Source organism: Haemorhous mexicanus, chromosome 2 (genome assembly GCF_027477595.1).
Source record: "Haemorhous mexicanus isolate bHaeMex1 chromosome 2, bHaeMex1.pri, whole genome shotgun sequence".
Lineage (NCBI taxonomy): Eukaryota > Metazoa > Chordata > Aves > Passeriformes > Fringillidae > Haemorhous > Haemorhous mexicanus.
In genome coordinates, this window is record NC_082342.1 from 116588703 (window position 1) to 116616613 (window position 27911).

At 42.6% G+C, this 27911-nt stretch overlaps 1 protein-coding gene across 5 annotated transcripts in view; it reads right to left on the reverse strand.

The window, feature by feature from the left end:
* Positions 1 to 635: 635 nt before the first annotated feature.
* AGPAT3 (1-acylglycerol-3-phosphate O-acyltransferase 3) overlaps positions 636 to 27911 on the reverse strand; it is an 84764-nt gene continuing 57488 nt past the window's right edge. For all 5 annotated transcript variants that reach the window (XM_059840032.1, XM_059840033.1, XM_059840029.1 and 2 more), the window contains 8 exons: positions 15804 to 16030; positions 10463 to 10632; positions 10114 to 10275; positions 8515 to 8668; positions 8011 to 8113; positions 5592 to 5667; positions 3246 to 3444; positions 636 to 2573 (listed from right to left, as the gene is read on the reverse strand). In XM_059840032.1, the coding sequence (XP_059696015.1) occupies positions 2485 to 2573; positions 3246 to 3444; positions 5592 to 5667; positions 8011 to 8113; positions 8515 to 8668; positions 10114 to 10275; positions 10463 to 10632; positions 15804 to 15981 (1131 nt within the window). In that variant the 5' untranslated portion in view covers positions 15982 to 16030 and the 3' untranslated portion in view covers positions 636 to 2484. The remainder of the gene's footprint in view (positions 2574 to 3245; positions 3445 to 5591; positions 5668 to 8010; positions 8114 to 8514; positions 8669 to 10113; positions 10276 to 10462; positions 10633 to 15803; positions 16031 to 27911) is intronic.

Consider the following 27911-nt stretch of genomic DNA (forward strand, 5'->3'; position numbering starts at 1 on the left):
AGGAGAAAAGGATCCTGTAAAGAGAAAGGCTATAAATTCCTTTCTCCTCTAAGCAGCTCCCCTCTTCTCAGCATTAAGAAGGGATTTATTTTGTGAAATTCTCGTCATGCCCATTAATATACTGCTCAAAAGGTAAGTATAAAACATAGTTAGTGGTCAGCCTGCTTAGCAAGCCTCTTCTGCTAAGCCAGTACAATTTATATATACTCAATATCATCTTCAGGAAGCAAGTATACAGCATTTGTAACATCTTTCTAGGAAGCAAGAACTATACCCATTACTGAATTACTTAAGAAGAAAAAAAAGGAAAAAAAAAAAAAAGAACCCCCCACTGTTCTCAGTCCTCCGGTTAAAAACAGGGAAAAGCCAGAGTTAACTTTATCAGCATCTGGATGTCTGACTGTATTTGAAGAAAAATTTCAAAAACATCCAGCAAGGAAAACAGAGTTATGGCTAGGCTCTGCTCTCCTCAGTTCCCAAAGCATATTTCAAATTCCACTAACATTTGCAACAGATTTGCAGCCCCTCTCTTAGGGAAGATTTATTGAGGGGACAAAGATGACACACTAACGTTGGGGGTCTGGGTACAAGGATTCAGCAAGGTGGAGTCTAACAGGAGACAGACAGAACTCAGGTCAGCCTTCAAATGCTCTTGTTGAAAAGACCACAAATAAAAATCAAGTGCATGACAGAACAAGTGATTAATGACCCCAAGTAAAATATTTTTCTAAGTTACAAAATTGCTCTTCCAGTGTTTGAAAACAGAAAAACCTGTGTGGGAGAAGAGGTTACATTCCAACAGTTAAGAGCAAATTCGGAAAGAAGGTAAATTATTACTCTCTTATCTTGGTTACTGGAGCAAAGATGAAAACAACAACCAGTGCTTTGATAAAATCTGCTCTTTACAAAAGTGAGATAAATATTCTAGTGGCAGCTGGGTTAAAGATACAGACCCTGAGGGTTAGCTTCTGCCCTCAGCTGTAGATCTGCAACTCATTTCACCCACTTCTGTGAGCAGCCAAATGCAGATTGTGACCTTCAGACTTGAACATACAGGTATAGTTACCATCTGTTTGCAAATAATTCCCCAGCTATGCATACAGCAACAACCTACAAAAACCTCCAAATGTGCGTTTATAAAAAAAGGAAAGGAAGAAAGGAAAAAAGGGAGACAGGTACAGACATGATTCTGAGCTCTGATTTTCAGTGAAAAAGACCAAAATGGCAACAAGCAAAACTAAAGATACTTAAAATCCCTGAAGACACCTTATACTCTTTCTAATGCTTCAACAGCACAGCTCACCTTGCGAAAAACTTCACGTGAACATCTAAAGCATGACCAAGTCAAAAGAGCAGTACACCCTATCCTGACACAGGGTAAAGTCCTGGCACCATCTCAATCTGTACTGAAACAATCATTAGAAGTTCAAGAGATACCAGCATTCTAAATTTGACTGCTAAAGACCTCTTCTTTTCACATTTTTTACAAAAGAAGACATTTTGAAAACTATTGTGCTGATTTCTAGTGCTGCCTCCCAGTTTACTGAGAGAGGTTGGCTGAACTGGACTTTGGTAATGAGAGATGCAAACAGAAATAAAAGGAGAATTGAAAAAATTTCCTTCTTTGCACAACTCTAAATCCCACGGCCAACCACTAATTTAAAAAAAAAAAAAAAAAACCAAACAGGCCCAAACAGATTCAAAATTATGGAACGTGTTTGATGTGAAGCAGGGCAAACAGCACTCAAGACTGAAGTAATATTTTGAAATTAAACAGCCTTGAGCAGTTAGCAGGAGATAGGATGAGAGTGTTATCCTATTGGATCTGCTCTATGGGATGTGCTGATGGATAACACACTGCTTCCAAACTCCACTGTCTCCTGCGTTACAGAAGTCTTAAGATGTTGCCTGAAAATAAAAAGTGTCAGTGTAACATACAAACAGGATTTCATCTGTAGCCATGACAACACAGCCAAAAAGGCTCCAACTCAATGAACACCTGTCAATTCATTTAAGGAGGGTGTTTTTTCCTGGCTCATTAGTAAGAGAAGTTGGAAATCAATAAATGTTACATTGGCTTTAGCAAGAGGAAACATTCAATGGCTCCTGTGGTAAAAGTGAGTGTAGTGCTCTTGACAGAAACCAGTTTTCAGTCATCTGAAGATACACGTGGCCATGGCCAATGCCCTCTTTTCTCCCCCACCCCAAGTCCCCCAACAAAGCAAGAAAAATTAGTTTCTTCTTCCACCCCACCCCAGATTTTCTCCCACAGCTTGACTACAGTAATCCTTGAACAGGCAGAAGGTTGGTGCATTCTCTTCAGTCGATGCCTCCAACTTCTTCATTCTTGGCTCAAGTTTTATTCATTAATATTAGTCATCAGTTATTAAGAAAAAGATAGTTTCTAAGTGTTTGTTGCTGTTTTTTAACTGAAGTTAATCGGATACCATAGTCTGGTTATATGTGCTGAACTGCAGCCGTCAGTTATTCCTTTTTCTTGAATTCCTGGTTGCCATAGCTGGAGCCTTTTTCTATTTCAGTTACTCCTATCAGTCTACGAACTCCAAAGGAAGCTTTAAAATATAACAGAGAAATGAGAGGCACATTAAAACCAGTCCAAACATCCAGGAAGTTACATGTAAGCACACGAGCAGAACCCAATCCCCAAGTCAGCAGTGGCCAACAGTGCACTGTACGAGGCTGCACAGGGATCACAGGTCAAATGACACTCAAGGAGAGGGACAATCCAGATTTAAAAATATAATTACTGCTTCTCTTGATTAACAGGACATGTAGCATGAACACTGAAGCATTACCCCTCCCTCTTCCCCTTCTTTTATTCTTAAGGTTTTTCTGTTGCGGGGCTGGGGGTGGGGGAATTTGGTGGTATTTATGTATTTTTTGCTGGTGGTTTTGTTTTTTTGGTTTTTTTTTTTTTTTTTTTTAATTCACAGACAAGTTGTCCAGTGAAAGTATTTTTTCCTTCAGGCACCCTTCAGCCCATAATAATGGGCTACAAGACTCACCTGCTACTACTACAGTTTTTGCTTAAGATATGAAGGCAAATTTGCCCAGATTAAATCTTTTGAAACAATAAAAATGCTGTACAACAGAAAGACTAATGAGTGAGCTCCAAATATTTTCCTGCAAGCCCCATTCTCATTAATTAACACACAGAACTTATTGGAGATAAAGGATCCTGTTCTGTGTCACACTGGGCTTAGCATCTTCTCTGCTTTTATTACCTGCTCCTACAAGTCCCAGGAATGCAAGGATAAGGAGAGGTGATCCACTTGCAAAAACTCCAAAGCCAAATGTGAAGAGAGGAGAGAGGAGAACTGTGGCCCAAAAAAGAAAGTTTAGGAGAGTCCATGGTCTCCTAGGAGGTTTAAACTGCTTGCCAGGAAATATACCTTCCTGATTATACATCTCTTGCAAAGCATCCTGGGGGAAAGAGAAAAGAAAACAGGTTTATAATGTTTGCACCAAGCAGCCCAAGATTAGTCAGCTCCAGGACAACATCCAGGACAGTATCTGTGCTACGAACTCATCAAGAGGCCACAGCATCCAACTGAATCTGCTGTCACTTATTTGGGCATTTCTGTTGACCATCCAAGTGACCTTTAAGCCTTTTGAAGGCAATTTTGGCACCATCAAAATTGAAACCTTATCATTCTCTCCACTACCAAATACCTTCATCTTGCCTGTTAATTGCTTAATAATTTAGGGCAGCTTCAGACCAGAGATCAGTTCAGACACTACCAACCCTCTTAGCTGGGTTCTTTTCCTTCCTGTTTTTCTTCTAGAAAGGTGAGCATGATTCAGCAAAGCACAGCAGAAAAATTCTGTATGGACAGCCAGGAGGGGAGGGCAAGGAATGAGCTGAGAGCAGAGACAGCACCACACCAGCCCTAATCCCAGCCCTGCAACAGAGCCACTGCATCCCAAGCTGAACCTGCAGAGGTGCAATCCTGGAACAGACCACTCAAAGGAACAAGGTACCCTCCACCTTCCCTCAGTCTGTAAGGTTGCTCTTTAAGGTTTCCAAGCCATTACCAAGGATGTCTCAAGTCTGGCTATTTCTTATTTTTATTTCTTACTTTTTAAATTTCCCTTACAAAGGACTGAGAAGTGCAAGGCATTCCTTGCCAAAACCAGCTTTTGGAGGACACATCCTCTGTGCATGAAGAGGATTCCAATTACAAAGTCATTGCAATAAATAGAATGAGAGGATTCCAGTTACAAAGTATTGCTAACACTAAGATCAATATGTATAATACCCCTGTCCATAAGCAATACCTCCCTGTCAACAACTCACAACAAAGTTGAACAGAGGTACAGCCAACATCAGGAGGAATGAGAGGAAATGGTGTCACATTGCACCAAGGGTTAGATTGTACATTAGGAAAAAAAAAACTTTCATGGAAAGGGTTGTAAAGCAGTAAGACTGTCCATGGAACTGGTGGAGTCGTCATCCCTGGAAGTGTTCAAAAAAACCCCTATGGATCTGGCACTTGAGGACATGGTTTAGTGGTGAACATGGTGCTGGTGCTGGGTTGACAGTTGGACTCCCTGTTCTTAGAAGCCTTTCTCAACCTCCAAGACTCTTTGGTTTTATAGACCTGCTAAGGGGAGGTGGGGGGAAAAGATGATGAGCTACTGCTCTTTGTAAGATAACCTCTCTCCTTAACTAAATCAGAGTTCAGATATTCAAGCAAATTAGGTTGAAATAAATATAATGAAATTCAGAACAATTTGCTGCCTACCTAGAGATTAAGCATAAGCCTGGCAATGCTGCAGCATAGGTCATCATAGCTGGGGAAAGCCCAGGATACTTTACCTTTCTGTGCTCTGCTGTCTTCCCAAAAGATCAGCAACACAGAAATTAAGATACATTTTTCAAGTTCAATAATCCACCACTTAGGGCTGAACAACAATTACAGCTCTCTCCTACTCCCCACAGAAGTGTTAAATCTGTGGTCAAGAAAAATGGATTTTTCTAACCATCTAAGGTTAGAAAAAGAAATGACACAAGGAAAAGCTCAGAGCCATCTGAAGGCATGCTGGGCACATGTTTTATCACTCCCTGGCAGCAGATCCCAGAGACTGTCTGTCCCATGTCACACACCACTGCAGAAGTATTAGCAGGAGGCAGAAGGAAAGTGACAGTGGAAGAAAAATGAAAGCAAAGAACAATTGCAGCTGAAAGCTGGGACCGGCTGTCCCTGACAGACAGTTATCACTCTTCTCAAGTGCCTAAAAACACCCACAGGGAAAACGGAGCCTTTAGAAATGCATGACAGAGATCCAAGTGCTGAAAGATGTAAAAAGACACTGGATTGCTATTAGTCTTCCACAGCTCAGGCATATCTCTGAATTCTATTGTGCTTCCTGGCAATTTGAGACCTCACTACCCAGCCCTCTGCTGCCAAGGGGCTTCTCAGTCCTGCTCCTTCTAGCACTTTGAGGGATGGCTGCCTAGTTATACATAATATCCTCTCCATCCAGTGCAAGAGTGTGTACTACTCACTGCCTTAATACACTCCCCTGTGCAAGTCCCAAAAGGCAGAAAAGAAAGTAAAGCTATTTACCTTTTCCTGGTAGAGCTTATGAAGCCAGTTTGCAGCTTCCTTTTCATCTTGAGGGATATCTTCCAGAGGAAATCTCCTAGTTTAGTAGTAGAGATTAAAAAACAGAAAGAACAAAAAAGAATAATTAAGGGAAAATCCAGGTATTTGGTTTTATGCCTCTCCTAGGGAAGATCTTCCATTCAGTAAAGGGCACAAATCACAGGTAATAGTGTCACTGATGGCAGAAGTCTTAAACACAGAGAACTGGGACTTAAAATCTGAGGTTTTATGTTGGGAATTGGGTGCTATTTTAGACAAAAGAAACTGTACAAGCTCCTGTCAGTTTCAGAGCACATCAGTAAAATCATCATTTCCCATTCAAACACTGTTCCTCCTTTACCAGATCCACCACTGGCTGATTTCCAGTGAGTTCAGACTGAGGCACTCGGAGCTGGGAAAGGAAAAGCAAGTGGAAAACCCAAGGGTAATTGTTGGCTGCATTTTGGTAGGGAAAACTTTATTTTGGAAGCAATGGGAGAGGCAACTAAACATTCACTTTATACCATCTGCAGTGACTGCACTTGTCCCTCCTTGCCTCTGCAGCCTCACAGACTGAGGCACACAGTTCTGGGGGTGACAATTTAGCCCAGTGCCAGCCCTGACCTGACCTCACTGAGAACAGGTGCCTTGTCAGAGCCTCTCTGTAGTGGTGAAGAGCCAACCATTCCCCTGCAGTCTTCTGTTTTCTAGACCCTTCCAAGCTAAGCCCCTCTATGATTCTGTGAATTTGTTCTAACACATTTCTAATGATTTCTGCATCCCATAAGCCAACTGAACACTAGATCTGGCCGATTTACTTACATGAGCTCTAACAAGAGAAACTGCTCAATTCATATAAATAATGCTCAATAAAAGCTCAGTGAAAAGTCATTTGCTGAAAGCTTTCTGGTGAAGTCACCGTGGTGTTGCTGTCACCACTAGAGGGGACTCACAGCAATCACTTTTGGTGACTTCCTGATTACTTCCTCTGGAGGCAGTCGGGATAAAGACTGGATCCACTGCAGAGCTAAGCTGCTTACCTCTGCACAGGTAACTATGTCTGTTCAAAGCAAGAACAAGAGCTTATGTGCTTCCCTTCTCTGAGCTACAATAAGTCTGTTAGCACAACAAGGACATGTTCCATTTTCAGTAAAACATCTGTAAAAACAGTCTCCTTACTCTCAAAGCTTCTTCCCCAAAACAGAGAAAAAGTGTAGAAAAGCACCTTGAGAATATTCATTCCATCCACAAACATATTGTTAATCTAATTATCTAAGCACAGCCATTTGCAGGGTACAATTAATAATTTTACCTGGCAACATCATCCTCAACAGACTTTTACAAACCCAAACCTCTTCTAACTCTATTGAAAACTACATTTCCCTCCTTTCCTCCCATTACCCCTCCAAGAAATGAAAGAAAATTGCACCTCCATTAGCAAAGAAGGATATTTAACTGAAGGCTGCCACAGTTCAGTGTATAATTAATAATTATACAGACGTGCATCCATGCATGTGCACCTCAGATCCAGCTAGATATCCTACATGCACTTGCCATCAGTGTGGAATTACAGCTGGAACTGCCTGACCAGCTGTTTTGCTGGCTGGCAAATTGTCTGCTCACTTTCCTCATCAGGAATATGTTTGGCAAGTGTAAATAGTGAAAATGAAACCCCTTGCAAATGAGCAACTCCACCTCTCCATGGACAGCTCCACAGTCATCTTTTCAGCTGAGAAACTAAAATGTTGTGGATGTTGCAGCAACACACAGACCCAAAGCCAGAGGGGAAAGGTGTGGGGCTTTTTTTTTTTTTTTTAACTTTTAAAAACCAAGCATCAACCTCATGACCAGAATACAGCAATGTTTTCCAAAGGGTGGGTGAATTCCCCAGAGAAGCAGAAGCAAACTGTCTAAAGAACTGTGGAAAGAATAACCAGGTCACGTCTCAGGTACAAACATAAAAGGGAAAAGAAGAAACTCAACAGGATTGGTAGTTTTTATGATCACAAGGAAGCCTTTGAAGTAGAAGGCAGCAAGGAGAAAGCAAGAAAGAGAAGAGGTGTGTGTGCATGCAAATGTGTACATGCTGCATGGGGTTAGCTGTTAACAGCTACTCTTTGAGGCAAAGGAACAGTGAGGAATGTGAGCAATGTCCCACCTCATTCACAGGATGTCTGAATTTCAGCATTTTTAAATTTTTAATCTGCTGATCAAACCATGTGAGTGAGGGAGAGAAACTGGCATGTAAAGGAGCTTTAGACTTCTTACTACAAGGGACCACTGAAGCTGAAGGACAAGGAGAAGTGGACTACAGGAAAGGAAATCACCCTGTAAAATCTGAATACACTTCCACATGCTAAACTATGCATCTTAGGGCTCACCTCCATCAGCAAATGCTCACCTCACACACATATCTGCTTCATATTTCTTTCCATAAAGAATTCCTAATAAAGATGGGTTCTTGTTTCCTCTGAAATTTAGTGTTACATCATACACTGCTGAAACTGTTGGGAAAAAAAAATAAAACAGGGCTGTTACAGCAGCAATTCTAGCAAGCACCTTCTGGCATCCTCACTTCAGACAGCAACAGAGCCTTGTGCAAGCCTTGCATTAATGATGTGTCAGAGTCCTCCACTATTCTGTGTTTATACATCACATTTATCTGCACCAGCCCCCTGACACTCCCAGATCCATAAAACACCAGATGACTTGATGAACTAAGCAACATAAAAAGGTTTTTAGTATTTTTTAAGACTGGTATCTGACAGTTCTGTGGCAATTTACAAATTAGCAGCTGACATGCAGGATTCCTCATTACTGCCAGCTCACTAATTGTAACCAACAACAGAGCAGGCTATGCTGGTGCTAAACAACACATTACAAGTGCTGCAAAGCTTGGCAGTACCTGTTCCCCTGAGACACTGGACAGCAGTGGTGAAACCTTTGGTTCTGGGCAACAGGTGGTATTTCAGTTTAGGCAACCCCTTGGATTCAGCTACTTCCATACTGATGCGGTGCTTGGTCTCTGTGAAACGAGTTCCTTCACAGTACAGCAGAAACTGTGCAAGACAAAAGCAAAAAAAACCCCAAGGATATCTTGAGATATCAAAAGAAATCCAGCAGTATACTGAAAATTTGTCCAAGATAAACATACATGTGCACACACTTCAGCTGTCTCATCTCTTCACCAAGTATTAGGCATAAGCACCAACTCCCAGCTCATTTACCATTACCTTTACATTTAACAACACTTGTAGCAAATTTATGGTGACAGAAAGACAGCCCTAATTGTGGCATTTAGAATGCACAGAAATTAGGAAATTGATCCACTCAAGTCAATTTTAATCATGATTTCAATTATCAAGCAGGAAGTCTTGATTTAAATAATCAATGCTAAGTACATTTTGCACTTATATTTTTTAGTTGTTTTCCCTAGAGACTTGTCCTTGGTTCTCAGTTGTAAAATCATTAAAATGTATAGATTTGAAGCTCAAGTTCAGTTGTGAGATTTTTTAATTGGTAGGGTTTATTCTGTTTTTCCTTTTCTTTCCCACACTCATCAGAATGAGATATTCAATATAATTCATATCTATATATCCAAGCAATTAAGTAGCTTAAAATACATTCTCCAGATTCTTACTTTTTTCTATCTTTGTAATGGTAGAAAGTTACAATGCATTCACAATGTTCTAGTTAAGGCTTAATGTTTCACGATTCATTTTAACAAGCTGTACTGGATAATACTGAAAACTTACTTAAAATGCATAAAAAGCCTCTTAATGTTTTATGAGCCAAATAATTGTACATTACATGTGCTGCTATAAAAGCAAAATTGAGAATTTATCAAAACCTTTGCATGCAACGCTCTAAGAAGGTTAATGGGTTGATTACACCACTGTGCTGCTGCAGTGAAGTTTAACAGCATTGCACACAATGAAACAGAGATGTTTTACCCTTGATTTTAAATAATGTCAAAATAAAAAGGAAAAAATGTAACTGCAGAAGCAGATATAAGCTTGCCATATGTTCTCACAGAGACTTTTTGGGAAACCTGCAATTTCACAGATCAACGAACAAACTAACGGGAACTTTCTATCAAAATCCATGGCCTGTGCAGTCAAATTCACTTACTCCTCCAAAAAAGACTTTTTTGTTGATGTCTCTTTTCGGCCTACCTGAGAAAATGTAATACAGATGTAGCAATCAAATGTAAGGTTTTTTTTTAAATAGGCAAAAAGTTTGGACAGAATCGTTAGTATCACACAAGCCTGATTTATAAATGATTCAAGCTTCTGAACTGTTTCCCAAATGGTTTCCCTTACCAACAGGCAAACAGCACTTTTCTACCAGCATATCCCAAAAGACCACCTGAAACAGAGTATGGCTTTTCCATGACAACTCTTGGAAGTGAGCACACCTTCTCCTGACACACAAAGCCACAGGCACCAGTCTGTCACTGCTTCACTTCCAGCAGCCAACAGCAGAGGAAAGAATCAACACTTACCCACATATATTCAGGATAATCAGACAAACGTTTCAATCCCTCAATGACTGTATCTCTGTCCTCTTCCCATTTCCTTTTGCAGAAAACAATCTCAAGGAAGTACCACGTCCAGCCAATTAGGGGCACATAGAGCAGCTCTCTCTTAGCAAGAACTTTGGAACTCTTGGAGAGAAAATGAAAGTGACAATCCAAAAATGTCATTTGCTGATTTGTGCAACGAGGTGAAACACATTAAAGCTAAGATGATGGAGTTGTATCTGGGAACTTAAATGCAAAAAAACTGTTTATAGATGGGTTTTAAGCAGATCTGCCACCCTGCAGAGGAAGGGAAAGCTCATGGCCCACATACCCCCAGCACTCCAAAGCGCTCTGTCATCGTCCAGCCGCACAGGAAGTCAATCTCAAAGTTGTGGTTCAGGATGATGATGACATGTTCCTTCCCAAAGGTTTTCACCGTGGCCTCGTCTGAGAACAGGGTGCACTCTGTGCCTGACCACCATTCCAGCAGCATTACCAACTCTAGCAAACATGATGAAGGTGGAGAGAGGAGTTAGGGGTACCCCTTACAGAAAGCATTTAGAGTTTCCTCCTCAGCCCGATTCACTGCCCAGCCTCTCCTGACTCCCAACATCATCACCTTCCCAAACCCACCCAGCAGAGATGAAATAGAAGCTTGGAAGGGTACAGACCACACCATACTACCATCCCTAAGCAGTATTTAGGGCACCAGACATATGCATTATGGATAATTCAGCAAGTTTTTAACAGTGACAAGTCTGGGCATTGCATTACAAATGCAAAATTTGATGACCACTGGAAAAAAAAGCCCAAAGACTTTTATGCCTGAAAACAGACAGTGGAGCTGTTGATTGCTCCACTAAATGAGCACAGTTCCTCCCAGGTGGAATAGAAATTATGCATAGATGCAGCCTAATGTTTTTACTCCACATGAAACAAGCCTTATGGAGGTAAACAGACCAATAAAGGTCTTTTAAAGGGATGCAGTGACATAGATCTTCTGTGATAGATTTTAATATTAAAACACAGGACTTTAATTGTTCTGCATTATGATCATCAACACAGAGTTAAAAACAGCAGAAAATTGAGCTAATTTATCAAAATACCTGGGCAAAGACAGGAATGGTAAATTTTGTCTTTCTTTTAGTGCAAAAGAATGAGCCTTTTTCCCTCCATTTACTCCAACTTTAAAGTATCACAGCAACTCTTATTCCACCCTGAACATTTGTTACCCTTTTTTATTTTCCACCTTCCCTTTTTTCCATCATAAAACCCCCTTCCACTTAAATTCAGCATGCACTGACTGTAGTTGCTATGGTTAGCTTATTTCCCTCATTTCAGTACATCGAGGCAGATGGAAGGCACTGCTTGCATCATGGGACAACTATAAAAAGTATGAGAATAGTTCATCCTCCCAGTAGGAAGATTTGCTTCCCTGCAAACTGTAGTCATTGGTATTTTTTCATTTCAATGAGATATGGTTGAAATAAAAATGTGGTTGCACAAATATGGCAGTTAAAAAGTGTCCAACCCTTCCCATGTGACTACACCTGCAGGTTCCCCCTCTGTTCCCTCTATCAGGCTCTGCCAGGAGGTTTTTCAGCTTCCCTTTGGGAGTTTCTGGTTTTGCCAAACAGGGCAGCACCTTCCTGCAGAAGGGTTTCTCATCAGTGAGATCAGACAAGGTCATCTATCCATACTGCCAAACAGGAATTTGAGATCCAATCTTGCACCACACCAGAGAGAAGGCAAAGACAGGATTTGGGTGACTAATGGGGAAAAACAGTCCTGGTCTGCTCAGGGTACAGAGCTCACCTAGCATTGTTTTTTTCACTCATAACCACGTACTCACCCAGCAGGTTATTCTCCTGTATCACTTTCAGCACTTGCTCATTTGGAGGTATGACAAAGTTATGTACCTTGCTGGCCAAGAGAGCTTAACTTCAGTCAACTGGAAATATGGCAGAGGAAAGACAGAATTGTCTTGTTCCTTCACACCAGGTACAGGTTTCTATCACTGCTTCACAGCTTTGCACATTTTGTGTTCACTCACCTTCCTTTCTCTGGTTACCCTGGCTCAGTAAAAGGGGAAAGAGGACAGCAAGAGTGTCCTCAGATCACTTTCCAAGCAGGTGGCCTGGAGAATGGAGCAGTGGTACCAAACACATCATGGTACTTTGAGCCATTTTCCCTTTCCATTGCTGACTGTGTACCAAGGAGGAACATCTCCAGTACCTGCAACATTTTCCTTCTAAAAATTATAATCACCTGGACGTGTTTCTTCTTCAAAATCAGGGGAAAAAAAAAATCTGCAGAGGCCAGTGTGGATGTGACTTTCTGCAGAACCTTCCTCCCTAACACAGTGGAGGATTTGCCAGAGTTCATAATGAGAGAGAAGGGTTGACTAGCCAAAGGATTAGCATGAGGAAACAGATTGTCCTTAACAAGTGTGCTGACAAATGATGTAATTATAACCAGGAGTGGGCTCATTTCCTTTTTTCAGTGTGTGGGTTACAGCTCCTTTGCGTGGCACTGATCCTATCAACGCTACACAAGAAATCCTGAATGAAGGAATGGCAAGGCTTGCACTGCCCAGGACAGTTCCTGTAGGGAATAAGCAACACCTGGCATCAACCCCCGGCTGCAGCTGGGATCTCACACACCAAAGCAGGTGCATTTACAGCCTCACAAGCCCCCCAGAAACAAAGCAAGCAAGGGGCACAGCACATCCCTCAGCTGGAAGTACCAACATTTGAGAGATTATTTTTGCAACAGGACTAACCCAAACATGCTGCACTCTCCAAGGGTGTGATTCATCTGAAAGGAGCTGACGTGGGAGAGCTGCAAGTACAGACTACCTGTCATCAATTTATGGGTTTATGCTGGGGCCAGAGCCTGAGAGGCTTCCTTCCCCAAATGTCTGTCAGGAACATTGGAGAGAGTCTCTCTCCCTCCCTACCATTTGGAAACTGGGCTTTATGTATTTGAGAGGAGATACAGTAAGAACAGAGCCTGGTTTTCAGTACAGAGCCACACACAGGATCACCTGTGTATCCCTCCCTGCACTGATCCTCTGCCAGCTGGGCAGAGCAGCTTCTCTTACAGACCCTCAGCCTAAAACCACCAACAGCTTGGAGAAAGTGAGCAAAACGTAGCATCCAGGGCAGAGCACCAGCCTATAGGTTCCTTGCCAAAAGGCTTCTCCAAGCTGAAATATATTTCATTATGAATGGCAACACTGGAGTTACTGCATTTACACAGCTTACCTAAATTGCTACAAATCACAACTGAAGAGCATATTCTGGCAGCTCTTCCATTACAGGCCATCAGCTCTCTGCAATCCCACATAACAATTACATTGATTTTCATAGTTTAATTTCCCAAGATGTTAATTTATAACAGGCTGCACACTAGGGGTTATCCTATGTACAACCAATTATCTACTCAGCTTCTCCAAACCTCTTTGAACAATGGTGTTGGTTATTTCCAGTGTTTAGAGGACGTAAGACAGCAGCATTTAAAGTGTTTTTATGCACAATGCTAACTAGGGGCTGAGCCTAAAGCTTTACAGGAGCAAGCAGCTCCTATCCTCAGAAAAGCTTAACTATTAATGCAGCAATAGTTTTCAGCATGAGATCAGATTCTAGATTATTAAAAGCACAAAGAATTTCTTACAAGCAAATTAAAAATAAAAACTCCTATATGTCCCCACTCTCATCCAACCAAACTAATTTTAAAGTTTCTGCTAAGCTCTCCCACTACAATACCTTTTTTCCCTGACAATTTGCTTGGTAGTCTATTTAGTTTCCTCTCTCCTGCGCTTCTCAGTAGGCAGGACAAAAAGCACAGTACAGGCAAGAACAACAAGCTTATAAAGAGACTGAACCAGACACCTCAGAGAGTTTTTGTTGGTGATACTTCACATGGATGATTTATAAAATGTGGGTGCCTGTCAGTGGACTGCTGAACTGTAATTTCAGTGTTCATTCTGGTGACTCATTTACCCAAAGTGGGAGTTGGATGCTGAGCTGAGCACTAAGGTAAGTGGCCATGCATACTGGGAAGGGATGGAGAATGGAAACCAATTAGATGATTCACTGCTGAAACAGGAGGTGACATTTGGGCTAAGGAGCCTTCTAAACACTCTAAATATTTTCAGAAATCCAGCTCTGTGAGAAGAAGGCTTCCACAGGGAGGAAGTTTTGCAAAGCTCTGACAGAGGAGAACAAAGAAGCTGCACTCAGTACAGAGCTGATCCATGGGCAGAAGAATCACTGAAAAAATGCTCACAAAAGGAGACCCTGGCCTCACAGATGGACAGTGAAGGGTGTAAGTGGATTCTGAAGTTTGCCACACAGTTCAGCTGCAGACACATCTACATGAGATACTTTAGGAGAGACCTCTTCCTCTGCAGCCCCCACAATAAACCTGGGCTCCTACATGAACAATACTGCTCACATGCTCAGTACCTGAGCCAGTCTCACAATGGTCCCTTAGCACAGGTGCTGATACTGGATGAAGATGGCACTGAGACACAAGTAACAACTCCTATCAGTCCAGGTAAGGTTGGAGGTGCAGAGGAGCTTTACTTCCCACTTTTTTGAATGACAGAGTGACAATACACTTTAGACCCTTGACTTCTGTGTGATTTCCCAGTATTCCAGAAAAAAAAAATGCTGTTTTGACCTGCTCACAAAAAATCTACCTCTAACTTACCATTTCTCTCATTTCTGTGTGCAAACAGATACATGTGCATATGTGGCTGCAGCTCTCTTCACAGAGAGCAGCAGACACAACTTCCCCAGGATTTTTCCTGTGGAAGGCAGTGAGAAAGCTCAGAGAAGAAGAAAAACAATTCTTATCTCCACTGGCTGCATCTGTTGTTTGGCACATGTGGAATGTGTTATGGAGACTGTTTACCCAAAAGGGATTTGTTAATTTGACACTGGTGATGGCTGTTTTGGATTAATTGACCAATTAGGCCAAAGCTGTGTTGTGACTGCCTGTAAAGGGTCAAGGATTTTTCTTTAGTATAGTTTTAGTTCAGTATAGTATAGTATAGGATATGATATGATAGATATAGCTTAATGAAGCATTTGTTCAGCCTTCTGAATCATGGAGTCATTGCACATTTGTGGTGTTTATGAGGGTTCCCAGGATGAGGTGAGAGATGAGAATTTGACTCCTTGTTCTCAGAAGGCTGATTTATTATGATATGATTGACAAGAATGCTGTACTAAAACTATACTAAAGAAAAAGAAAGGATACATCAGAAGGCTTAATAAGAATGATAATGAAAGCTCATGATTGACTCCTCAGAGTCTGACACAGCTAATAATGATTGGTCATTAAGTAAAAACAATTCACATGTTTGGATAAACAATCTCCAGACCACCTTCCAGAGCAGCAAAACATGGAGAAGCTGAAGCTTCCCAGGAGAAGAAATGCTGGTGAAGGGATTTTTCAGAAAATATCACAGTGACAGCACGTTATTCCCCGGCTGGGGGTCGTCCTGCATCGATATGTGTGTGTGTATATATATATATATATATATATATATATATATATATATATATATATATATATATATATGTATACTTCTTTTGGTTAACAAAGGCAAAACCAAGGAAAGCTCCATCCCATCCCATCCCATCCCATCCCATCATACTCACGGCTCCACAGGGAATAGGCAAGGCGACAGTTCACTCGGCGATAGAGCTGCTTGTTGATGGGCCAGAGGAGCAGCGTGCATAGTTGGATGAAGTTAATGATCAGTCCACTGACAACAAAGACGAACCCAATGAGGAGGTGAACTATGAACTGGGTCTTCAGGAAGGCAATGAAGCCCATGATAACCACTCAGAAGCGTGTGCAAGGGCCGTCACTCAGAATAACTGTCCTGAAAGAGGAAAAAAAAACAACCGACAAAAGAGTCAAATGGAGTGGATTTGCAAACTCTGAGGAAGGACAAAGCAAAAGCCCTGAAACAGTCCAGGCTCATTCATCAAGAGGAACCCAACCCAATAAAGACAGTGCTCTCCAAGCCTGCCTTGTGCAGGTCTTCACACAATAAACTGGTCATGGTGCAAATCCCTGCCCAAAATAGGAAGGAATCATTATTTACAATTCGCAGCCCACCAGGGAGATTATTGTTTGCTGAAGACACTACTCTCACACCTCTCTTCAAACAAATGCCACATAATTGGGAGTTAATGCTGGGAGGAACACAGAGCCCTGCACTCACAGTGAGCAGTGGGCAAACAGGGGCTCTGTCTTTAGGGATGCTGTCCTGAACAGGAGCCTCACCCTGCAAAGAGCAGGGCTGGTCACACACACCATCAGTCTGGCCAACACTAAGGCATGGAAATGGAAATCAGGTATTCCCACATTCAAAACCCAAGCTGAAGCAGCTTTAATAACTTCTCACCTTGTCAAGCCACAGTTCTGGGATCAAATATACCAGTTAGTGTGGGGGGAAAATGTAAAATTATAAAAAGGCCTTACACTATGTAGCAGTACAAACTTGATCTGGAAGGGCATTGGTGTAGAATCTTGATCCCACCAGATTAGCACTTAACTGTGAGCATGTGCCATATTTATACCAGGTGCAGAAAGACTGGCAAGGTCTCAACCAGCAGAATGCCACAGGAGCTTAGACAAGCCTGATCCACTACAAATCCTGCCAGCACAAAATTAACCCAACAAACTCTATTTACCAAGCCACCAAACAGAGTTTATTGCAAACCCCACAATATCCAGCACTGGCCTGTTTGACCTGTTGGGTACTGGAAACCACAGTCTCGAGGTCTCACCCAAAAAATAAAAGCTTGACCCTGATTTTCTGCCACAGCCACAGCTTGCTGATGGTTTCCATGCTCAGTTTTTGCAAGTGTGGCAAATGACCAGATCAGGCAGTAGATGGTAACAAATACTTTTGACAAACCAGGCATCCCAAGGTGATGTGGACCCACTGTCTGAAAATAAAGTCCCTGACAGCTGTGAAGAATCAAATAATATTCACTCACCACCTGCTTACGGTGTGCTGCTATTTATAAAACTCTACAGCAATTTTATTGTGAAAGCTTGTTTTCTATCCTCTCTTCTGCCAATCAGGTACAGCCTCTCAAGGCACAGTGTGTCTAGTTTTTGCACAATTAACATCCATTTGCATCATTAGTAACCTACCCACTTCAGAAGCACATAAGAGAGGCAAAAAAAAAGCCTGGTTGAACACAGCCAGTATTATGCCTACCACAGAAAGCAAAGCAAAGCCAGATGAATAGTATTGGAGCTCATGATAAATAATCTAAATTCTCCCAGTGTTTTCCTGTAAGGATGAAACAAACATTTCTTCCACTGACAAATTACTTTAAGAACAGCTGTTGGGAAGCAGAGACTTCTGTTTGAAAAGGAACAAGTGGAGCCCTCCTTCCTCTTCCCTCCCCAAAAGGCTGCAGTTGTCTAATACAGCCAAAACACCAGACCAGTGTTCACACACTGCCATGTGGGAGGCAGCTGTGGCATCCAGTGACTCCCTAGCACTGGGCTTGTTTGTCTTTTCCACTGGCATGCTCTAATAAACACTGCCAAACATTAAACACCAAGTTCTTCACTTCCAAGAATCATTCTCTTCATCTGGTGTATCTCAAAAGCCAGTTCAAACAAACAAGAAAAGAACAATTCCCTCCACCTCTGCAAGCTATTTCTTGAGTTCTTGCTTGCCCTCTGCAGAGCCACATGCAAGCAGCTTTGCTGATGACTGTGTCCAGTGTGAAACCATTCCAAGGCTGGACTTGAGGATCCTGGAAGCTCTTCCAACATGATTTTATCTGTGACAGTCATTAGAGCAGCACTTACAGCCTTTTTCCACACAGCTTGGCCCCTCTCAGACAGGGGCACAAAGCAGACAAATGGCATAAGGAGAAACAGGAATGTCAGGTATTATCTATTCTCAGATCAAATGGTTTGGCTCCACTTCCACAGCTCTTGGCTCTGAGCAGAGTCTGTGGCTGGGGTTTGTCTCTTCCATTAAGGACACTGCTGTTTTACAGACCCCTAAGGACACGTCCCTCCTTAGACAGCAGCAAGACAGTTTCTCCAGCTTTGCTGGGCATGGAAGGCAGGATTTATCACTCTTGCACCAGCATCCTGCCCCACATGCTGGGCACCACAGAATCATTAAGGTTGGAAAAGCCCTCCAGGATCACCGAGTTCCATCTTTGACCAACCATTACCTCATCAACTAAACCACAGCCCTAAATCTCACATCCAGTCACTTCTTGAACACCTCCAGGAATGGCAACTCCACCATTCCCCTAGGCAGTTTCAATGCTTAACAACACCTTCCATGAAGAAATTCCTCCTGATGTCCAATCAGAGCCTTCCTGGCACAGCTTGAGACCACTTCCTCTGGTCCTGTTGTCTGATCCTTCCAGTTTCGCTGCTGGATACAGAACCTGCCAGTGTCTGTTTTGACAATCCCTCACTTAACTGTATTTGACTTTTAAGATCATTAGAAGTTAACCTTAATCTAGGAATTATTTTGTTTTCTGCATCCCTGCCCATGTAGGACAGGCAGGCAACTTAGGGACAGGACAGCAGGCAAAAGGTGGTCAGCAGCTGTTTTGTTGTATCCTGTGGTCAGGGTCAGGGGAGGATGGGGAAATCAGAATTTGCTGAAACAAGGAAAAACACCACTTCTGCATTTGAGGTATGTATTCAGATCAGCTTAGTGAAGTATCTAGGAAGTAAACAGCTGCCCCAGTCTAAGACAGCAAAGTCTCAGCACTATTTTCTTTTTTTTTTTTAACCTGTCCTTATCATCTGCTTTTTTAAAGACCTGCTGGTAAGATCTTATTTTTGTCCTTGTTTTCCTTAAAGGAGGAAACACTGTCACTTCCCAGCATTGACCTTTCACCACAAAACCTTCATTTCCTCCTGAACAGCCACACTGAGAACTGTGGGGAGTTCTAGTACTCTCCCTGCTTTCACGGGATCAGAGAATGGTTTGGGTTGGAAGAAGCATTAAATATCACCAACTTCCAACCCCCACACCATGGGCAGGGACACCTCCCACTAGACCAGGTGGCCCAGAGCCCAATCCAACCTGGTCTTGATCTATCTGCTCTGGTTAAAAAGTTCTTCAATGCTTTGCATCCTTCAGGGCTTTCTCTCTTATTTCTGTGCCTCTCAAGAAAATGGCAAGGAGAAAAATGTCTTGGTGTGGTGAGTTGACCCTGGCTGGAGGACTGGTGCCCATCAAGGTTGCTCTATCACTCCCCTCCTCACCTGGACAGGGAAAACACAAGAAATGGCTTGTGGGTGAAGGTAAGGACAGGGAGAGATCACTCACCAATTACTGTCATGGGCAGAACAAACTTGATGTGGGGAAATCAGCTCAATTTATTACCAATCAAAACACAGTGTGGTAAGGAGAAATAAAACCAGATCTTAAAACACTTTCTCCCAACCCCTCCCTTTTTTGTTGGGCTCAACTTCCTGATTTTCTGTATTTCCTCTCACCCAGCAGTGCATGGGGACAGGGAATGGGGCTGTGGTCAGTCCATTACTCATCTCTGCTCCTTCTTCCTCAGAGAGAGAACTTCTCACACACTTCCCCTGCTCCAGAGGGCAGTCCCTCCCACAGGAGACAGTCCTCCATGGACTTCTCCAATATGAGTTCACCACCAGCTGCTCCAGCCTGGTTCCTTTCCATGGGGTGAAATCCTTCAGGAGCAGGCTGCTCCAGAGTGGGTCCCTTGCAGGGCCACAAGTCCTGCCAGCAAACCTGCTCCAGCCTGGGCTTCCCACAGGGCCACAGCCTTCTTCAGGCTCTCATGTGGGCTCCTCCAGGGGCTGCAGGTGGATCTCTGGATCCCCATGGATCTCCATGGGCTGCAGGGGCACAGCTGCCTCCACAGGGTCTGCAGGGAAATCTCCACTCCAGCGCCAGGAGCATCTCCTGCCCCTCTTTCTGCACTGACCTTGGAACCTCCTGGGCTTCTCCCACATATTCACACTCCTCTCTCTGGCCACAATTTCTGCTGTGGAGTTCTTTCACCTTCCTTCTTCAGTACACTACCACAGAGGTGGTAGCACCATCTCTGATGGGCTCAGCCCTGGCCAGGGGCTCTGTCCTGCACTCGAGGACAGAGCTGTGTCTTGAAGCCACACGTTCACATGGATCCTCTGGTTTCCAGAAGATACAACGTGCCCCTCAGCAGAAGTCAGAATATAACTGTTCTCCTTTACCCAGCTTTCTACATTCATGGAAGTCCTAATGATTAAACTTCCTGGAGACTTCTACCTCTGCCAAATGTCACTGGAATTTGCCACCAAGTTCAAAGCCATTAGAAGGGAGAATGACAGAGAAGTGTGACTGCATTCATTAAGAAATCAGTCAAATGCACAACGTGCACATTACAGCATTTAATGACACATAGCTATTTATGAACTCAAAATTAAAAATTAAGCCACCAATCATTCTGTAAGACAATATATTCAGTTTGAACTCCAGATTTTAATTAATTTCTTGCTGTCATGCATGTGCAATGCCTCTGAAGTTCATGATGTTTGCATGAATATGAGCATGAAATTAGAAACTGGTCCACTGATCCTAATATTTCAAGCCAGTGAGAATTAATGTGCTTGTCAACAACAAAAACTGTGGCAGGCAGTATTTACATCTCCAGGACTTTGCCTTCAGTTTTTCTGAACATGCTTTTGCCATCTCTGCTGTGCCATATTTTCCTCCACCCATGAAACCAATTACAGATATCTTTTGCCCTGAATATCTTGTCCCCACCCTGAAATCTGGTATTTTTTACCTACTTTTGCTATTTGAGAAATGAGTGAAACTTTTAGATCACTGAATTTTACCTTTTACCACCACATTTTTACATCCTGTATTTTTCAGATGAAGCTTTCTAAGCCTCCTTTATGTCTGTATAAACTTGGCAAACCCTGCCTGTGAGGAAGGGTAAATGATGTTGCAAGTCAGAAGCAGTACAAAAAAAAAGGCATTTTGTTGCCCATCAAGAGTTTCCTGATGATTTTTCAGAATTCTACAAACACTGCTCATCAAAAACACACTAAGAAAATAAAATCTATTTTTTATTCAAAGTGAGATCTACCTGTTGCATGAGCTGCGTCATGAGTATGGGGACAGATAAAAGCAGCAGAAACCAGGAGCTCAAGAAAATGGCTTTTTCTGAGTATACTTTCTGCCCTTCTAACTTTTCTGATGACACAACTCAGGCTACTTCTCTTTCAAAAGCATGAAAATCACCAGTCTAAGTGTCTGTTCCCTCACCTCTCCTGAGATCAGAAACCCCAAGAATACTGAGCAGCTACCCAAGAGTCAGGGCAGAGATATGAGGGACAGCTTCCAGTGGCCCAGCCTTCTTTGTCAGATCAATAAAAGTACAAGTCCCAATCTGGTTATTTCAGAATCTTTCAGAAACACCACATTACCACATTGGGGTAGCAGGTTATTTTCCTGGACATTTCTGGGACATTCCACACAAAAATATGTTGATCATCTTATGATTAATGCTTAGAAGTAATCAGTTACCACTAAGAGATAATTTTTCCTTGCAGAATATACAATACTCTTCTAGCTCAAAGACAGGGTTGCAGTGGCTATCCAGCTTTTAAAAACTAAATGAAATATTCATAGAAAATAGGAAAATATTCAGGAAGACAACAGGTCATTGATGGGCTCCCACTTCCTGCACTGGACCAGATTTCCTTCTGGGATGAGGAATTTGGGAGCCTGACCCCCTTGATGCAGAAGCCACACAAAACCCATGGAGAGAGTATTTACCCAGGGCTTTGCCCCAGACTTTAAAAAAGCATCCCAGGACTCCTGCCCACTCTGCAATGGCACCACTGAAAGCAATCTCCACTCAGGCCTCATTTACTTTAGAACCAGCATGGCAACCACAGGTGTCTAAGTAGGCTGGAAAACAGAGTGAGATCAACAGCAGTGAGTCAGAGAGAATAAGCAAATAAGCAAATAAGGTATAACAACAGTTTTGGTACCCATTTGAACAGTCTGTACCAGGGATTCTCCAGATAAGCTGTAAAAATAGACAACTACTCAATTGCCTCCCACACAGCATTACAAACTGTCTACTACAGACCCAGCCTTTTAAACCTAAGCATGACAGAATGATTATCTTACTTTCTCACACAATAGAAGTCTAATTTCCCTGAACGTGCCTCAGTGAGGTGCAAGGCTGATTCAGAGTTCATTAAAAATCCTGCTTGTCATGAATTTTTAAAATTGAAGGGTATGGAAAAGAAGCTTAAGCTAAACTGAGGTCACAGAGATGTAAGTTTGGTTTTGAGTTGTAAGAACTAGGAATAAGATCTCAAAAAGAAAAAAAGGTACAATCATGAAATCAGATGAAAACTCATTCCTTGAAATGTTGTCCATCTTGGCCTTGGAACAGCACCACAGCCCATTTCCAGAAAAGGCCAAGAGTGAAAGATTATCACCACTACCTGTCTGAAACATATTCCTTACTTTGGGCTTGATCTGAAGGCATTCAAGCCACAGAAACTTCCACTCACGTCAACAGGTTTGACTCAGTATCTGTAGAGATTTTTGATAAGACTATTTCCATCAAATAAAAAGCCTTTCGTTTGACTCCTCAATCTGATGAGATGCCAATACTTTGAGGCTAAAAAAAAAAAAAAAAATAGAAAGAAAAAAAGCTGTGCATATGGCTCTGACATTCATGATCATTTCACGGGCACATAGAATTAGACTTAATGAGAAGTTTTACATTTCATTCTTATCTTCAAGATATAGGTTGCTCTTAGAAAAAATACCAGGATAACCAGTTGTTTAACTTGCATTTTGTAGTGAGAAGACCACAGAATGTAACAACAAAGCAAAGAAAACAACTCAGTGCAGCCAGAAGGGAAAAAACCAAGCTCTCAATACTACACATCACTGCACCTGAGGGGCAGATTTCCCTCTTCTCTGCCCTAAATGCAATGTTACTGACATGACTGAACCTCCTCCACAGCTGCAAAAAGCACTGTGCCTGTGCCACCATTACAGATGAAATTATATTTTCTCTAACTTCTGCTACAATATTACAGCTGAAAACACCAGCAATATTAAAATGGCTGTTTTCCAAATTTAATTTCAACCATTTCCTTGCATCATAATTGGCACAAAAAAAAGAGAGCAAGTGTGCACAAATTCAGTATCCTCTAGCATATACCCCTCAGTTAACATTGCCTCTATTTGAACAAATGGACTGGGTAACCAAAATGAACCCTGACTTGCTTAGAAATCTGCTGGCTGCATGACAACCCCCACAAGGAAGCAAAACTCCTTGCAGAATTTCTCTCACTGCGAGCACCTCTTTATTGACAAAGAAAATGATGGTATTTTCATAGGGATTTTCAGTTCACAACAGGGAAATGAGAGACATTCTGTCACGAGTTCCCTGGGTAAAACCAGCTCAGACAACTTTGATGCCATGGCTGAGTCTCACCAAAGCAGACTGACATCACTTTTCCCACAAAACAGCCTCCCATTCTCACAAGACACCACAGGGCCCTGCATGGAGCCTTCCAGGGAAGGCATCCCACAACTTGTTTTTACTTCAGGAAGACAATCACTGCCTCATGTTTTAATAAACTTACAATAGTTTCTATTAGAGTATGTCACTTACAACTGCTGGTAGGTGTTTGTGTGCTGCTTCTCCCCTGGATACACACATTTGTCATCCCTCAGTCTGCAGTCTCACACTTTTGTTTCAGTATGAGCAACAGAATTAGTTTTTCCTTAGAGCTATAATTACAAAACCTTAATTGCTATTAAATTAAGATTAGATAATAATTGTGAATTTGGCAAGTTTGCTTCATTTCTCACAGATTCAGATGGGTTTTGTGTGTACATGCATATTTACAGAAGTTCTTGCAGAACTCAGCCTTAACAAATCTTGTCCCAAACTTGAATATTAGTGATCACCAAGGTTTACCCAACTGCAAGCATTTGAGCTCAAGTTTTCTTTTACCTGCTTGCTATCAGGAGGAAAAATAAACACCTTGTAACTTACATTGCTCTACAAACCACACAACCACCTAATTAGCCGATTTTGAAAACCAAAATCAGGTAGACACAGATTACTCCTGGTTTCATCTTTAGTGGAAGGCATGAGACATGAGCCAAGGCAGGGGGATCCATGCTCCCACCAGCACAGCAAGACACAGCAGGATGGAGCAGCAGAAGATAAGCAAGACTGCAATTTCTAAGAAAAAAGGATTAAAACCAGGAGAAAATACCAGCCCACTGCAACACATTTACACTGAAATGCACGAGCTAGAACATGTCATATTCTGTATATTTTAAGAAATAAATAGGAACAATTATTCAGCTTTGCAAATTCCTCCTGGCTCCAGACAGACAGCTTAGTGTGACTCACTCAGGAATGGCTGTCAAACACCTTCTGCCAGCCTTGTTCCTCCTCTGGGGAACTTTTAAACTTCTCCCTGGCCTTGTTTGCTTGGTGCCAGCTACTCTCCCCACTTTGCCACTCTGGATAAAACTCCCTCAAGGGAGAAGCAGGATGTTAATCCTTGCTAGCTCCGCAGTTCCCCATTCCTTCCCTTGTGTCAGACTCTCCTCTTTTACACACACCAACACCTTCCCAGCCTGAGCAAGAGCCCTGCTTTGTGCCACAGTGGACCTGAGCCCATCCCATCACTGTGGGCAGTGCTGCAGGCACTGCCTGCCCACCTGGTGCTCAGGTTGTGTGTCAACCCCGAGTTCTGAACAACTGTCAAGTTTCCAGCTTGCTCTGAGAGCAAAAGCAGGCTGGGAGAAGCTCCTGGAGAACTCAGCCCACTCCAGCAGGTCCAGCAGGTCCACTGCACTTCTTTAAAGGACAGGCAAATATTTTCAGTCCTGGCAACTGCTCTCTGGAATCTCACCCCAAGCACAATGGCAGGGTGTCCTGCCTGAGGTAAAGCTGGGCAGATTATGGCAGCACTGGGACACTCCTGCTGTTGAACACTCCCTTTATTTCCTCAGACAGTTCACTCACCAGAGATAAATAAGAAAGGACATCACAGAATCACAGGATGGTTTGGGTTGGAAGGCACTTTGAAGCTCATCTCATTCCACCCCCTGCCACAGGCAGGAACACCTTCCACTACCCCAGGTTGCTTCAAGCCCTGTCCAACCTGCCCTTGGACATCTCCTAGGATGGGGCTTTCTCTAGGCAACCTGTGCCAGGACCTCACCACCCTCACAGGGAAGAATTTCTTCCCAACATCTAATCTAGCCCTATTCTCTTCCAGTTTGAAGTAATTCCCCATGTTCTGTCACTCCAGTTCCTCTCTGCCATCATGGAGGCCTCTTCAGATCCTGGAAGCTGTTCTGAAGCCTCCACACAACTTTCTCTTCTCCTCCTCCTCCTCTTGGCTGAACAGCCCCAAATCTCTCCTCCTGTCTCCACAGGGAAGGTTCTCCAGTCCTCCTATGAACTTTGTGGCCTCCTCTGGACTCACCCAACAGTTCCATACCCTACTTGTGCTGGGGACACAAGAACTGTACACAGCATTCCAGCCGAAAATCCTGGCTGGAAAAGCAAGCAGAGCACCTTTGGCAAACACAATGCTCCCCTTTAACCCTGTACAGAAAGGGAGGGATACCTGGGAGAGCCAGGAGCCAGCTGGAGCTCCCTGCACAGCCCACACATCATTTCATGCTGCACTTGCAGTGAACAAAATCACCACCAGCAGCACCACAAGACATTTAAGCAGTTTTGAATGCTCATCGTGAAAAATAAGCCAACAAATCTCCAATAACCACAGAGTTTTGCATGCTTCCCACTCCCAAAGCTGTACCCAAGGCATGGGTATTTAGGGAAAGGAAATCCTTTCCTTAGTGACAACACACAGCTTTAGGATGTTGCAGATGTAAAACACATCCCCAGAGGGACCTGTTGATTGTCCACTTGTGCTCGTGTTGCTCTCTGCAGCCAAGCCAAGACTGACCAGTTTGTGTTCAGCACCACACTGATGTGGCTTGGAGGTTTCTGGAGCTGAGGGTGAGGGAGCAGGAAGCAATGTTTATCCCTCGAAGGAGTAGGGGAGAGGGAATGACCAATTTCAGACGTGTGTAGTGCTCAGTGTGGGTACTCTGGAGATCTCACAGACTCAGCAGGTAGCACTGTACTGACACACCAAACTGACCCCTCAGCCAAAGGCAGGTCTCACTAACAGGGGCAGAAATCCCTGAATTTGAAAATCACTTTGCTCATATATCAATGTACACACAGATACAAAAACGTGCTGAGGTCCAGCAATTTCCAGGATAGGAACTGTAGGCCTGAAGGAACTTCATGTTAACCCAGTAGTTATGCTGGTATTTGGTAAGAAATCACCTTTAGAAAATCAGCACTGTAATCAGAGAAAGGGTGGGAAATGGAAACCAGGAGAGCATGGATCTCATGATTGAAAAGTAATGCCACAATTATGGCTGGCCATAATCAATGCTCTTCTCAAATCAGCTCATCATTTATTCCATCCTGCTGCACTCTGAGCACCTTTGTAAGTGCTACACTGTGTCAGCAATCCCACACATCTGTGATAAAATTTGCATTTGGACAGAAGCATTAAAGTTTCTTTTTCACAGACGATGTGGCAAGAGCATCAAATCTCTTCCCTCCCCACAAAAGTGATTGCTGCCAGTTGAATTTGTCCTGTTAAGTCCATGTGTAGATCAACCAGTAGAGAGTAGTAAGAAAGTTGAGATGAACATTTTAATCACACGTGCAAAAACAACAGACAAAAGGAAGCAATTCTTCCCGGTTCTCAATTGGAACGAAATCCTGCCCTGAGCTTAACTTCTCAAATGCAAAAAATGTGATACATATTTGGTTTCTCCACTTTTATTCCCCATGCAGGTCACTGTTATTTCTGCACAAACACCTTGAGTATTGTGAAACCCTGACCAGGCTGGATGCTGACACAATTCCCGTGGCTCTGACAGGCCAGGAGGAGCTACAACCTTCCCTTCCACTTGACATGAAGGTGGGCAAAACCAGCAATAAAGTACATATTGTGAGTCAAAAATACAACCCAGGATTTTAGTTTGATTAAAAAAAACAAAACAACACAACACACCAGACACTAAAAAAACCAAAACAAACTCTATCTGCTTAAAATTATAAAAGAGGACTGAGACCAAAACTTACAAACATGTTATTCCACAGAAGTAGTTGGAGCTGTAAGTTATCTCTGCAAGTTCTTCTCATATAGATGAAAAATGGGTACTTTTTTATTTTGAAGAACTCAGGGCTTTTGCACCCCCTGACTGGAAATCATGTCAAGATTTAACCACCAGGAAATCACATTCTGCATCTAGCAGCTTTATTATTTTCAGCCTTTCCCATGGAGCAAATGCTGATACTGACATTTTCCCCCTCAAACGTAAGCATTTTCCATTTCTCTTGCAAAGAAAGACTTTTTGCCTTAATTACTTCTGGTTTTGATAGAGCTAGCAGGTGTAGTGAGTATTTTCTTCATTTCAACTAGTTCATTCAAAGTTGAAAACCCAACTGGGAGTTGAAAAAAAAAGAGCCTCTTGCAATCTATGAATAAAAAGCAGGTGGGAGAAAATGAGGTCTCTGAATTTTAAAGCAGCCAGACTTTCCTTGGCACTTAGGTCTTGTTTCCTCCCTTACATTCTGGCTGTGGCTGCTCTTTAGTGAGAAGAATACTACCCAGAGTAGATTTTCACAGTAATTCAA